Source organism: Physeter macrocephalus, chromosome 12 (assembly GCF_002837175.3).
Source record: "Physeter macrocephalus isolate SW-GA chromosome 12, ASM283717v5, whole genome shotgun sequence".
Taxonomy (NCBI): Eukaryota; Metazoa; Chordata; class Mammalia; order Artiodactyla; family Physeteridae; genus Physeter; species Physeter macrocephalus.
This window is the reverse complement of record NC_041225.1, coordinates 32,379,399-32,390,254: the sequence shown is the minus strand read 5'-3', so window position 1 is coordinate 32,390,254 and position 10,856 is coordinate 32,379,399. Positions and strand designations below refer to the sequence as shown.

General features: G+C 38.7%; 1 protein-coding gene across 3 annotated transcripts in view; it reads right to left on the bottom strand.

Moving 5' to 3' along the window:
* The window catches only part of TAF1B (TATA-box binding protein associated factor, RNA polymerase I subunit B), a 59,500-nt gene that overhangs the window by 5,624 nt on the left and 43,020 nt on the right, over positions 1-10,856 (bottom strand). For all 3 annotated transcript variants that reach the window (XM_007127651.3, XM_055089039.1, XM_028496675.2), the window contains 5 exons: positions 7,898-8,075; positions 7,290-7,336; positions 4,685-4,775; positions 862-932; positions 85-307 (listed from right to left, as the gene is read on the bottom strand). In XM_007127651.3, coding sequence (XP_007127713.1) covers positions 85-307; positions 862-932; positions 4,685-4,775; positions 7,290-7,336; positions 7,898-8,075 — 610 coding nt within the window. The remainder of the gene's footprint in view (positions 1-84; positions 308-861; positions 933-4,684; positions 4,776-7,289; positions 7,337-7,897; positions 8,076-10,856) is intronic.

The following is a 10,856-nucleotide window of genomic DNA, read 5'->3' as shown; positions in this document are numbered from 1 at the left end:
GTGTCCCCCGCATCGGCAGGCGGACTCTCAACCACTGCGCCACCAGCGAAGCCCTATCCTGTCATTTCTAAGAGCGTCACATACCTTTTACAGAATTTCTGCGTACTCAGCCAATAGAGGGAATTCTTGGTCGTCAGTGACTGGCCTTTCTGCTTCAGGACTCCCTGGAGGCTATGCCCGTGGAAACAAGTTCTATCACTGCCCTCTTTGGTCCAGCTGAACTGAAAACTTGAAGGGCTTTTTTTTTCAACAGTTGGCGTTGAATCAACCAGTGTGCTAAACTGTTTTTGTAGACTCACGACCATTTCTGGAAAGGAAGGAAAAAAGAAAAGGAATAACATAAAAACTAATGTTAAATCGCAAATAAAGTCTGTAGTTTACTTGATAGTAATGTACCAATGTTAGTTTCTTAGTTTTGACAAATGCACCATGGTGATATAAGAGCATAACACTAGGGGAAACTGACAGCGGATGAGGGATGTCAACGAACTACTTAAAAAGGCTTTAAAAAGGTGAATTTTAGGTTATGTATATTTTACCACAATTAAAAAAAAAAAAAGAATGAACAAAACAACCTAAAGGCAGTTCTCCAGATAAAGAGTTCTGAAAGTCATAGATATATGGCACTTTAGATTTTGGTGGAAACTTCAGTTCTGTTTTGAATAATGCAGTGTTCCTGAAATAAACAGATAAGGTTCCTATGGACATTTCTTGCAGAGGATCGTGTCTCTTTGGATGTGCGTTGGAACACTTCCTAAAGAAGCGAGGAAAGTACGCACGCGTGTACTTTTCAAGTTAAGATCCGCAGCTTCCCTACAACTGTGCTGTTACTTGGCGTTAACAAGAGGAAATGCAGCTCACCTCTTCTTTTATATACCACGGATCTGTCAATCGCTGAGTGGTAGAGTGGCTTTTCACTTTTCCATAGATACCTGTACAAGGTAGAAGAACATTTGGAGCAGGATGGAGAATAAATGGACCTCAACACACTTCAGAGAAGTTTCTCTAAAGCAGTGTCTGAAATTCGTGATACCCCGTGTAGTAGCTCTGACTTAGAATGGCCTAATGACACATGTCTGTATGGAGCTTATGACCTAGGAGTAGGCAAGTAGCACTGAAGGAGGCAGCAAGGCCACAGAAAGATATGCTCCTCCCCAAAGTCTCCCAGGTGCCATAAGATCCCAAAGAAATGATTAGTTACATCAAAATGCAGAAACAGCTTCCCTTACCATAAAATTCCCTTGCTGTCTGTTCTCATAAAGTGGAGCCACTTGGAAATAACTGTTCCTCCCTGTCTTTGGCCAAATGCCCTTCTGCTGAGGATGAAGTTAGTGGTACTTCTGATTCTGATAAGCTGCACAAAGTTAACTGTACGTGCCCACCTTCTGATGTAGAGGTGTAATCATGGTTAATAGGTGATGGTCTTCCTGAAAATTATGGGTGAACTACATTTTAATGAACCACACCACGTTTAAAATATTCAGAGAGCTTGTCATTTGTGATTCTTTCAAATATCTTGTTATTTATTTTATCAAATAATAAGTGACAACATACTCAAGGTAAAACAAATCTCTTAATAATAAAGAAGTTCCCTAAACAGTCTAATCCCACTCCCTAGATAAACCCACTGTTAAAAATTCCTTGTGAATACCTAATCTAGATAGATTTTCTTATGTATTTATAATAAACGCCCATACAGGTGGCAATTATGCTATAGTCAAGGAGGCACTCTTACTTCCTTGGGGTCATATGCCCAGAAGATGGGAAAGGTGGGCGATCTAAAATGATAATACTGTTTAGATAGTCCTTCTTTAAAAATTTACTTTACTTTGTTTACCTCTTCCCAAAACTACAAAAGCTACAAAAAACAGAGGCCCACTACAAAGTCCTAACATTTTCTCCAGGATGCCACAAAGCCCTGTATGCTTTGTTTGTCCAGTCTCCCCACGTGATTTGTTTCCCCACTGTTATAAATTAAGGTATAATTTACATGTAGTAAAACTGACCCTGTTCAGTGTACAGTTCCACTAATTTTGATAAACGCATATGGTTGTGTAACCACGATTAATCTACAGAACAGTTCCACACTCCAAAAATCTCTCATGCCTCTTGACAGTCAACCCCTCTCCATACCCACAGCTGAACTTGATCTCAGACAACCACTGATCTGTTTTTCTATCCCTATAGTTTAGCCTTTTCCAGAATGTCATATAAATGAAATTAGACCATATGTAACCTTTTGAGTCTTTCATTAGCATACTGTATTTATGATTCATTCATGTTTCTGGATGTATCAGAAGTTTGTTCCTTTTTATTGCTGAATAGTATTCCATTTTAAAGATATGCTACTGTTTGTTTATCTGTTTACCAGCTGAAGGGCATCTGGGTTGTTGCCAGTTCTTGGCCACTGTGAATGAAGTATATATATCTACATATATTCATATATAGATTTCTGTGTGAACTTAATCTTTTGCCCATTTAAAAACCTGAATTGTTTGTTTTCTTACTGTATGAGAATTCTTCATATATTCTAGATGCAAATCTTTTATCAGATATGTGATTTGCACATATTTTCTCCCAGCCTGTAGCTTCTCTTAACAGGGTCTTTTGAAGAACAGAAATTCTTTCTTCTGATGAAGTCTAATTTATCTTTTTTCTTCTTTTATGAATCATGCTTTTGGTATCATATCTAAGAAAATTTTTGCCTAACCTAAAAGGCTGCAAAGATTTTCGGCAAGTGCTTTGAAATTTTCCTCCATGTTCTTCTCAACATCTCCATGGAAACTGGAAGTCATCAAAGTAGTCTCTAAAGGGGTTTTTAGGCTTTCAACTACTGTTTATTAGTGTTTTTCATAATCCCATGCATAGGGACCCATGCTTAGTAACTTTTATCTGACAATATGGAAGATGATGTCCAGAAGAATAGAGAGGAAAATGAGAAATTTACATCAACAATGGAGGTGGGGTAGGGTAAAACAGGTAATCAGCACGCACTGGGGCTCTGTGCCCACACATCAGTCCGTAGTGACTTACATAAGTTACCTCACTCAGCCCAAAGCACATACTCTATGAAGGATCTTGGTAATGGAGCCCCTGGACAAGCTCCTCCCTGGGGCCTGGTGTCTGTCTGGAAAATGCCAGTTTGAAACTAGACGTACTTTCTTTGGTCACTAAATTCTCCCTTAAAGTAGCTAAAAGTCAGGAGGTCTTAGATGTGCAATTGATTGTAGCACTGCAACATGAGTTTGGGCTCTAATAGCTATGTCTGAAGTGTAAGCTGTTGCCCGGTTTGAGTTCATGAATGCCTATTCACTACTGAGACGCCCAAGTGGCATGGCCCCTGAATACCTAGCCTCGCAGTATCGGTCAAGACAACCCCAGCTGGCCCCAAAAAACGAAGGTCCAATGGCTGATTCTCCAGGACAACCTAAAAACACAGGATAACCTTCTGTTCTTGCTGCTGCTCTTATACCTGCTGAGATCCAATGACTTCTCCAACAAGGAAGAGGAAGGGCCCACCCAGTTCCCCGGGTGCGCGCGGCTTTCAGAAGAAGTTCACCTCCCACCTCTTCTCCCTCATCGTTATCCAACCTGAACAGGAAGAAACTGCTCATTTTCTCCCCTTCTGGGCAAGGATCCTCTCTCCCACAGCACTTTATTCATCCCTGTAAGTCTGTTTCTCTGTTTAAAAGCTCTCTTAAATTTAGAGGAAAAATAATCTAATTCTGCCTGCAAAAACTGAAATTTAGTTCTTAGCTAAGAGTATAAAGCAGGCATTACTAGCCCTATTTTATTGATGAGGAAACTGGAGCTGAATGAATTATCATTTTAACTAATTTGAGGAACACTGACTTTTCTCAAGGGATATAAAATTACTTGATCAAATGAGTACTACTGTAAATTTACATAAACTAGAGAGATGTTCACTTTTTCTTCAAAGTCTCACAGAGACTCCAAGGTCTAAGAATAGATATAAAACCGTTCAAATCAGAGATCTATAGCAAGGTACCCTACATTACATAGGATAGTGCCTCTGAAAATTTATGAGCTAACCATGTTTTAGTGCACTGAGGCTAAGAACTTAAGTCGTTTGCCCACAGTCAAACAGCTGGCTGTAATACAATCAGGATTCAAGCCCTGCACTGTCCGTCTCTAATGCTACGCTCTTTCCACTCTACCACGATGGACCTACATCAGAATGAGAGCTCAAAGTCAAACAGTGAGACTGACTGAATTAAGTATACTACTTTCTTTCTGCTTTCCTTTGTTTTGATTTTTACAGGGAACTTTATTGGGGGGAACATTCCAATTACACATGTCACAGGTTGACATCTGTAATCTTTGTAAGACGGGGAAGCACAGATGGAAATGATCCACTTTGAGGAAAGGAAAGCGGGAGGAATATCAGAAATGCAGAAGACAGTCAACATGCAGATCATAAAAAGCGGACGACTAAGTACAGTACGGGACCCGGACTGGATCCCGGATCAGGAGGAGGACGTGATTAGTTCAGTGAAGAGTAATAGAAAGAAGAAAAAAGTTAATTTGGATAGATGGGTCAATAGTTCTAGAAAAAGCGTCACAATGCTGGTGAGTCTAAACTGAAGAAACTTCAGCTTTCAAATGTAAAGTAACAGACTTGAAAATAAAGTAGGTAAATCTAAAACTAGAAGAGATAACATACTTTGCCCTGGCTTCCTCCCATGTTTGTTTTTTTTCATCAATAGCTTTCTTCATAACTTGGTACCATTTTCTGAAATCAAACCATGGCTTATCTGAAAGAAATGAAATCCATGATTATTAACCAAATATGTCACATTATTATAACACACACTGTTCCTCTGAGTCTTCACTCACTGACGTGACTCAGCATTTATACACCAGCCCTTGGAGATTACGGAGGGAGGTGCTGCCGTCTCCATGCTCTAACACAACTGCTGAGCAACTGCCGTCACTCCCTTCTCTGAGTCCCTACCTGTACTGTGGCCCTAACTAAATTATACCGAAACCAAAAAATGTCTGTTTCTCCTAGATTTGACTATTACCCCCCTGAGAATAGAAGACATATTTTGTTTGTACAGAAGACGACACCACCAGGCCTCTTCCTCCTCACCCCAATCCCAGCACGGTGCCTGGCACAGGGTGGTGCTCCAGTATGTCTAGGAGTACAAGAATTAAGGAACAAACGATGGCTGGATGTGTGCAACGGCACCAGACTTCTAGTTTCATCAGCTCCTGTTTCTTTTCTTCCTAATCCTAATCCAAATCCAAAGACTCTAGAGATAAGTAAGAAAGTAGATTGCATTGGACAGGTGGAGTGAGTGTGTGTTCAAGATGTCAAGGTGAGAGAGACAACAGCATTGAATATATAGTCAAGCATAAAACTCCACTCCTCACTCTTTGATTCAATCCATGTGGGGAGATGGGAAGAGTAGGGAGGAAAAAAGTGAAATTAAAGGTAAAGCAGGAAAGAGGCTTAGAGAGTGAGGAAGTTTGAAGAAAGGAAGGCTGACAGGAGGAAGATGGCTGAGTGAAAGGCTGAATTTTTTTATATATTCTCTAATGAAGATAGTCTACCCTCAATGTCTAGTTAAAAATCTTTCAACTGGCCAATATAATCATTACTTATGGCCTTGTAGGCCACAGAGCCACAGAGGACAGGCAACTACCAAAAGAGCTATAAGGAAGAAGGAAAACTATAACAATGAATAGAACACAAGGTGCTCTGACCTTAAGTGAGTCATAACTTCTTACATTCCTCATCAGTAATGTGGGAAGGCAGGGGACAGTGGACAGCTAGGGAGCAGAGAGAATGGGGACCGCAATCCCTGCCCCGCTGACACTGTAGGTTTACTTTGAGGGTCACAGGAAGACAACATGTCAAAGCACCCTTTACTCTAAATGTCTACACAGTCTATGAAGGCCCTTTAACGTCAGAAAACATCTTGTCCATCCTTTTACTTTATGTAGGAGCCAACATGAAGCAATGCGCAGAAAGAAGCGTGCTGCACATATTCTGGAAAGAACACACAAACTAATTGCCACCATTAAATCTAAGCTCCTAAAACCAATGAACATATATGTGGAATCTTAAAAAAAAAGTCAAACTCATAGAAATAGAGTAAAAAAGTGGCTGCCAGGGGCTGAGGGGTGTGGGAAAGAGGGCGAGATTGGTACAAGGAGACAAACTTTCAGCTATAAGATGAATAAGCTCTAGTGTAAAACATGGTGACTATAGTTGGTAATACTGTATTGTATACCTGAAATGCGCTAAGAGAGAACGTAAATATTCTCACACATACAAAAAGGTAAATATGAGAGGTGATGGATGTGTTAATTGACTTCATGGGAATCCTTTCACAATGCAAACGCATCAAATTGCTACAATGTACACTTTAAATATCTTACAATTTTATATGTCAATTATACCTCAAAAAAGCTGAAATTAAAAATAAAACAATGAACATAAATCCTAGTGAGAACATTAACAAACTGGAATTGAATGTAAGAATCCATGCATTTACCACACTTTATTAAGTGGATATTAGGCCAGTCACTCTGCTAGATACTAAAGATACATTAAAAAAAAAAAAAAGTAAAAAAGATATGGCCCCTCCCTCTAGAAGCTTGCAATCTACCTACTTGTCTGCCTGTCTGTCTGTCATTTACACAGCAGTCACTATGCGGCAGATACTCCAGGCACTTTACAAATACTGGCAGCCTAACAGGGATAGACATGCTTAGTCCGCTAGTTACAATTCAGTGTTTTAAACAACTAAGAGAAGTCTGGACAGGAGTGGCTGTGGCAGGGTCATCGGTTCTGGTTTGGGAAGAGGTGAGCTGGGGAGTGGGTGTGAAGAGAGGCTGAAGAGGGCATTTATGTTGCGTCTTGAAGCATGAAGATGGACTTGCCAGGGACAGAAGGAGTTAGGGGGTAAGAAGGAAGGAACACTTCAGGTAGAAGGACCAATGTGAGCAAAGGTTGAAGGCACTGGAATAGACAGTACACTCACAAAGCTGCCAGTAAGTTCATGGTCTAGTATGGCTAGTGAGTAGGAGCTGGGAACAAAAAAGCAGGCTGGCCTTTACACACAGTAGGAAGTCACTGAGGTTTTTTAGTAGCCTTGAGATATAATTAAATAATTATACATATAAAACATTCTGGTACAATTTGTATATATGTATACGTATATGTGTATATTTCTCAAAGTTTCTTCCCTATATTTATTGTATCTTTTAATCCACCATTTACAATCACTTTGAATTTGATTGATAAAAAAAGTAAGTACCTTCTTCATTCTTTTCATTATATTTCTCAGCAATATTAGACAAAGACCTGGAGATACAAATAAACAAATCAATTTATTTAGAAATCATTTATAGGAAGACAGTTAAATTTTGAATTCTTCTGAAGGAAACGTACAGAACAGTACTTGAAACTGATGCCAACTTTTAATGGAGAAGCAATCACTGAAACAGGGAAGGAGACACTATAAATACTGCCACTCTTTGTTGGCATTTAAAGATTCTTTTACTTTCCAAAATAATCTTTGAAGACACATAGTGCCAGAAGCCTAAAGGTATACAGATGAAGTGCTAAAGGACTCTTTAGGATTCGTGTGTGATGATTGAAAACTCAGGAATCAGTAGAGCAAATGAGAAACACGTGTATCTACCCCAAAATAGGAAGAAAACAACCTACTAAGGGAAAATGAAATCTCTCACAACTAGCTGAGTCAAAATATTATGTAAGAAGTAACTGTTGCTACTAGTCAATGTTCTATTAACACCTGAGAGTGTTTATTTTCTACTGAGATATAGCATATGGATTCCTTTACTCTGAATAATTAGGTAAAAACAATACAATTTTTTCCTCATAAAACTGACATACACTTACCATTCTAAATTGTCATCCAATAAAAAGAGCAGTTTCAATACCACTACAATGACAGCTACAGCTTGTACATCATATTTGACAGTTTTTGCCTTTTTAGCTATAGGATCAAATGTTAGAAAATCCACTTCTCCCATTCCAGTCACTTTTACCACGTGGCAGGTTAAATCATGCATTTCATCTGTTGAAGAATAAAACAGTAAAATGTGAATTAAATTCTTTGGCTAACTAGACTATACTAATGGGTGCATCTATGAGATAAGTTTATCTTAAAATATGATACTATGCTAGAGGTCTGAGACATACATTTTATAAATAAAATAAACCAAGAAATGGTATTTGTATAGAAAAATTAATGGTTGAATGCTAGCAAGGAGTATCTTCTCCTATTCTGACTTCCCCAAACATCTGCTATTTATAGGACACATCTTGGCACCTAATGCACAGCCACACATCGTTTTTCTATTGTTTCATCCATGTTTCTCGTCTGTGTTTCTACAGCAATTTGCATTGACCTGAAACTAACTCTCCGGTAAGACCAAGCTGTAAAAATGCACACTCACTCACCAGCAGGAAGCCTGGCTAGCACGCTGGAAGCCTGATGTGCAGCTCACTAGCTGCACTGCTTTCCCAAAGAAACTATATGCTCAGCACAGACCGCATCTATTATTCAAGGCTGAATAATGTGGGACTTGGAGCCAGAAAATCTACGGCCTATGTATTTAGGCTTTCTAATCATTAGCTTTGTGACTCCAAATTAGAGTCACCTAACCTCAGTTTCTTAATTTGTAAAATGGGTTATGCTGAGGATAAACATTAAATAAGATAGCACAAGTGAGTATACTTTGAAAACTCTAAATTACTAAGCAAATTTCTTTACTCACTAATTTAAGTACCTAGGATGTACCATATTCTATTTTAATTAAATTCAAGTAGAATGGCTATTATTTATGAGCATAATAAATTGTATTGTATTGAATCTCCTACACGCATTCAGTCATTATATCCTATTGATTCTATTCCCTTAATGTGGTATACAGTGATATATAATACTTTAATTTTATAATAGTATATATAATATTACACACAGCATATATATTACCATATATAGTATACAGTATTATATATAGTATATATTATTATACATAGAATTATTACTATAAAGAATGGCATTTCTTGAAAAATGTCTCCCCTATTGATTTAAAATTAATTATCTTGAAACCGCTTCCCTTATGCCCAAAGTACAGAGTGATAAAAAAGCAAGTGGAAGAAATTATGAGGAAGGCAGCCAGGACAGCAGAGCAAAACGAAGCAGTACAGGATTCTGAACTGGAGCGTTACGTGGCAAGAACACTAGCTTTGGAATGGGCAGTATGTACTCGGCCATCTATTACCAGCAGGCGTCACTCAGCTCGCCCGTGTTTCATCTATAATGAGAATACCCGCCTGCCCACCCTTCCCACCTTCACAAATGAGGTGATATAGATGGAGGCGCTTTGGACACTCTGTAATGAAGTTCCCCACAAATCATATACTGATTGTGACAGCTGTCAGAAATTCTCTCTGGCAGGCTCCTCAGTCCCAGTATGAGGGACAATACTAAGAAATGTGTTTGGAGGTCACTCAAAGCCATCGACGAGGCAGTGCTTACTCAGTAAGGGTGTGTGTGACATGCTTGCTAAAACCTTTCCACCTTGTTCCAGAGATGACACTGTCATACAGAAAGGCACTGAGGAGGGGCATTTGTTGCCCCAGTATATGCTTAAAACCACTTTTAGCTTTCCAGGAAAGGGCCAAATACACAGGTTTCTTCTTTTTGATTAACAACACCATAGAACTGATAGTACTGTAGAGAGCAAACTTTAAATTTTGAAAATGGCAATATTCTAGAGGTCTTCTTATAATCTTACGGGTGCTTTGTCAATCAATGACACATTTTACAATATAAATCCTAAGGTGCGGGGACTTCCCTGGTGGTGCAGTGGTTAAGAATCCGCCTGCCAATGCAGGGCACATGGGTTCGAGCCCCGGTCTGGGAAGATCCCACGTGCCATGGAACAACTAAGCCCGTACACCACAACTACTGAGCCTGCGCTCTAGAGCCCGTGAGCCACAACTACTGAGCCCACGAGCCACAACTACGGAAGCCCGTGTGCCTAGAGCCCGTGCTCCGCAACAAGAGAAGCCACTGCAATGAGAAGCCCACGCACAGCAATGAAGAATAGCCCCTACTCGCCGCAACTAGAGAAAGCCTGCGAGCAGCAACAAAGACACAATGCAGCCAAAATAAATTAATTAATTAATGAAAAAAACAAAACCCTAAGGTGCAGGGACTCTTACATGTTAGTCTGTCGATCTATTTTGTGTGCTGTTTACCCCCCCACAATTAAGTAATACAAACTCAGTACAGGACATTTACAAGATACATAAAGGTAGAAGAAAGGAAAAAAGGCATTGCCATAGCTTAGAAATAGCACTTCAATATTTTGGTATATTTATTTCTAATATTTTAATGAATATTTTAATTTTATGTAGCTATGGTTATATTATATATAATTTTATAATTTGGCCCATTTCATTTTTTATTATAACATAAACATTTGCCATGTTTTATATACTCTTCACAAACATGATTTTAAAAGCTGCATAATGTTCCACTGAATATACATAACATTGTTTACGTAAACATTACCTTTCTGTTGGATATTTATTTCTAATTTTTCAGTATAAATAAGGAGGTCAATAACATTTGCGTATAATTTTTTTTTCTATATTTCAAATGATTTCTATTGAACAGTTTGTGAGAAGTGAAATTTCTCTATCCTGGTTCTTTTTAATACAGTCTCCAAAAAGGCACTTAAACATATCAGATGCTAGTAGTGTCTCTCTGCCTATTATAATGGTTTTAATTCTACTTGTTACTCTCAGAAAGAGTTAGGTAAGAAATAGTATTAAATCACAC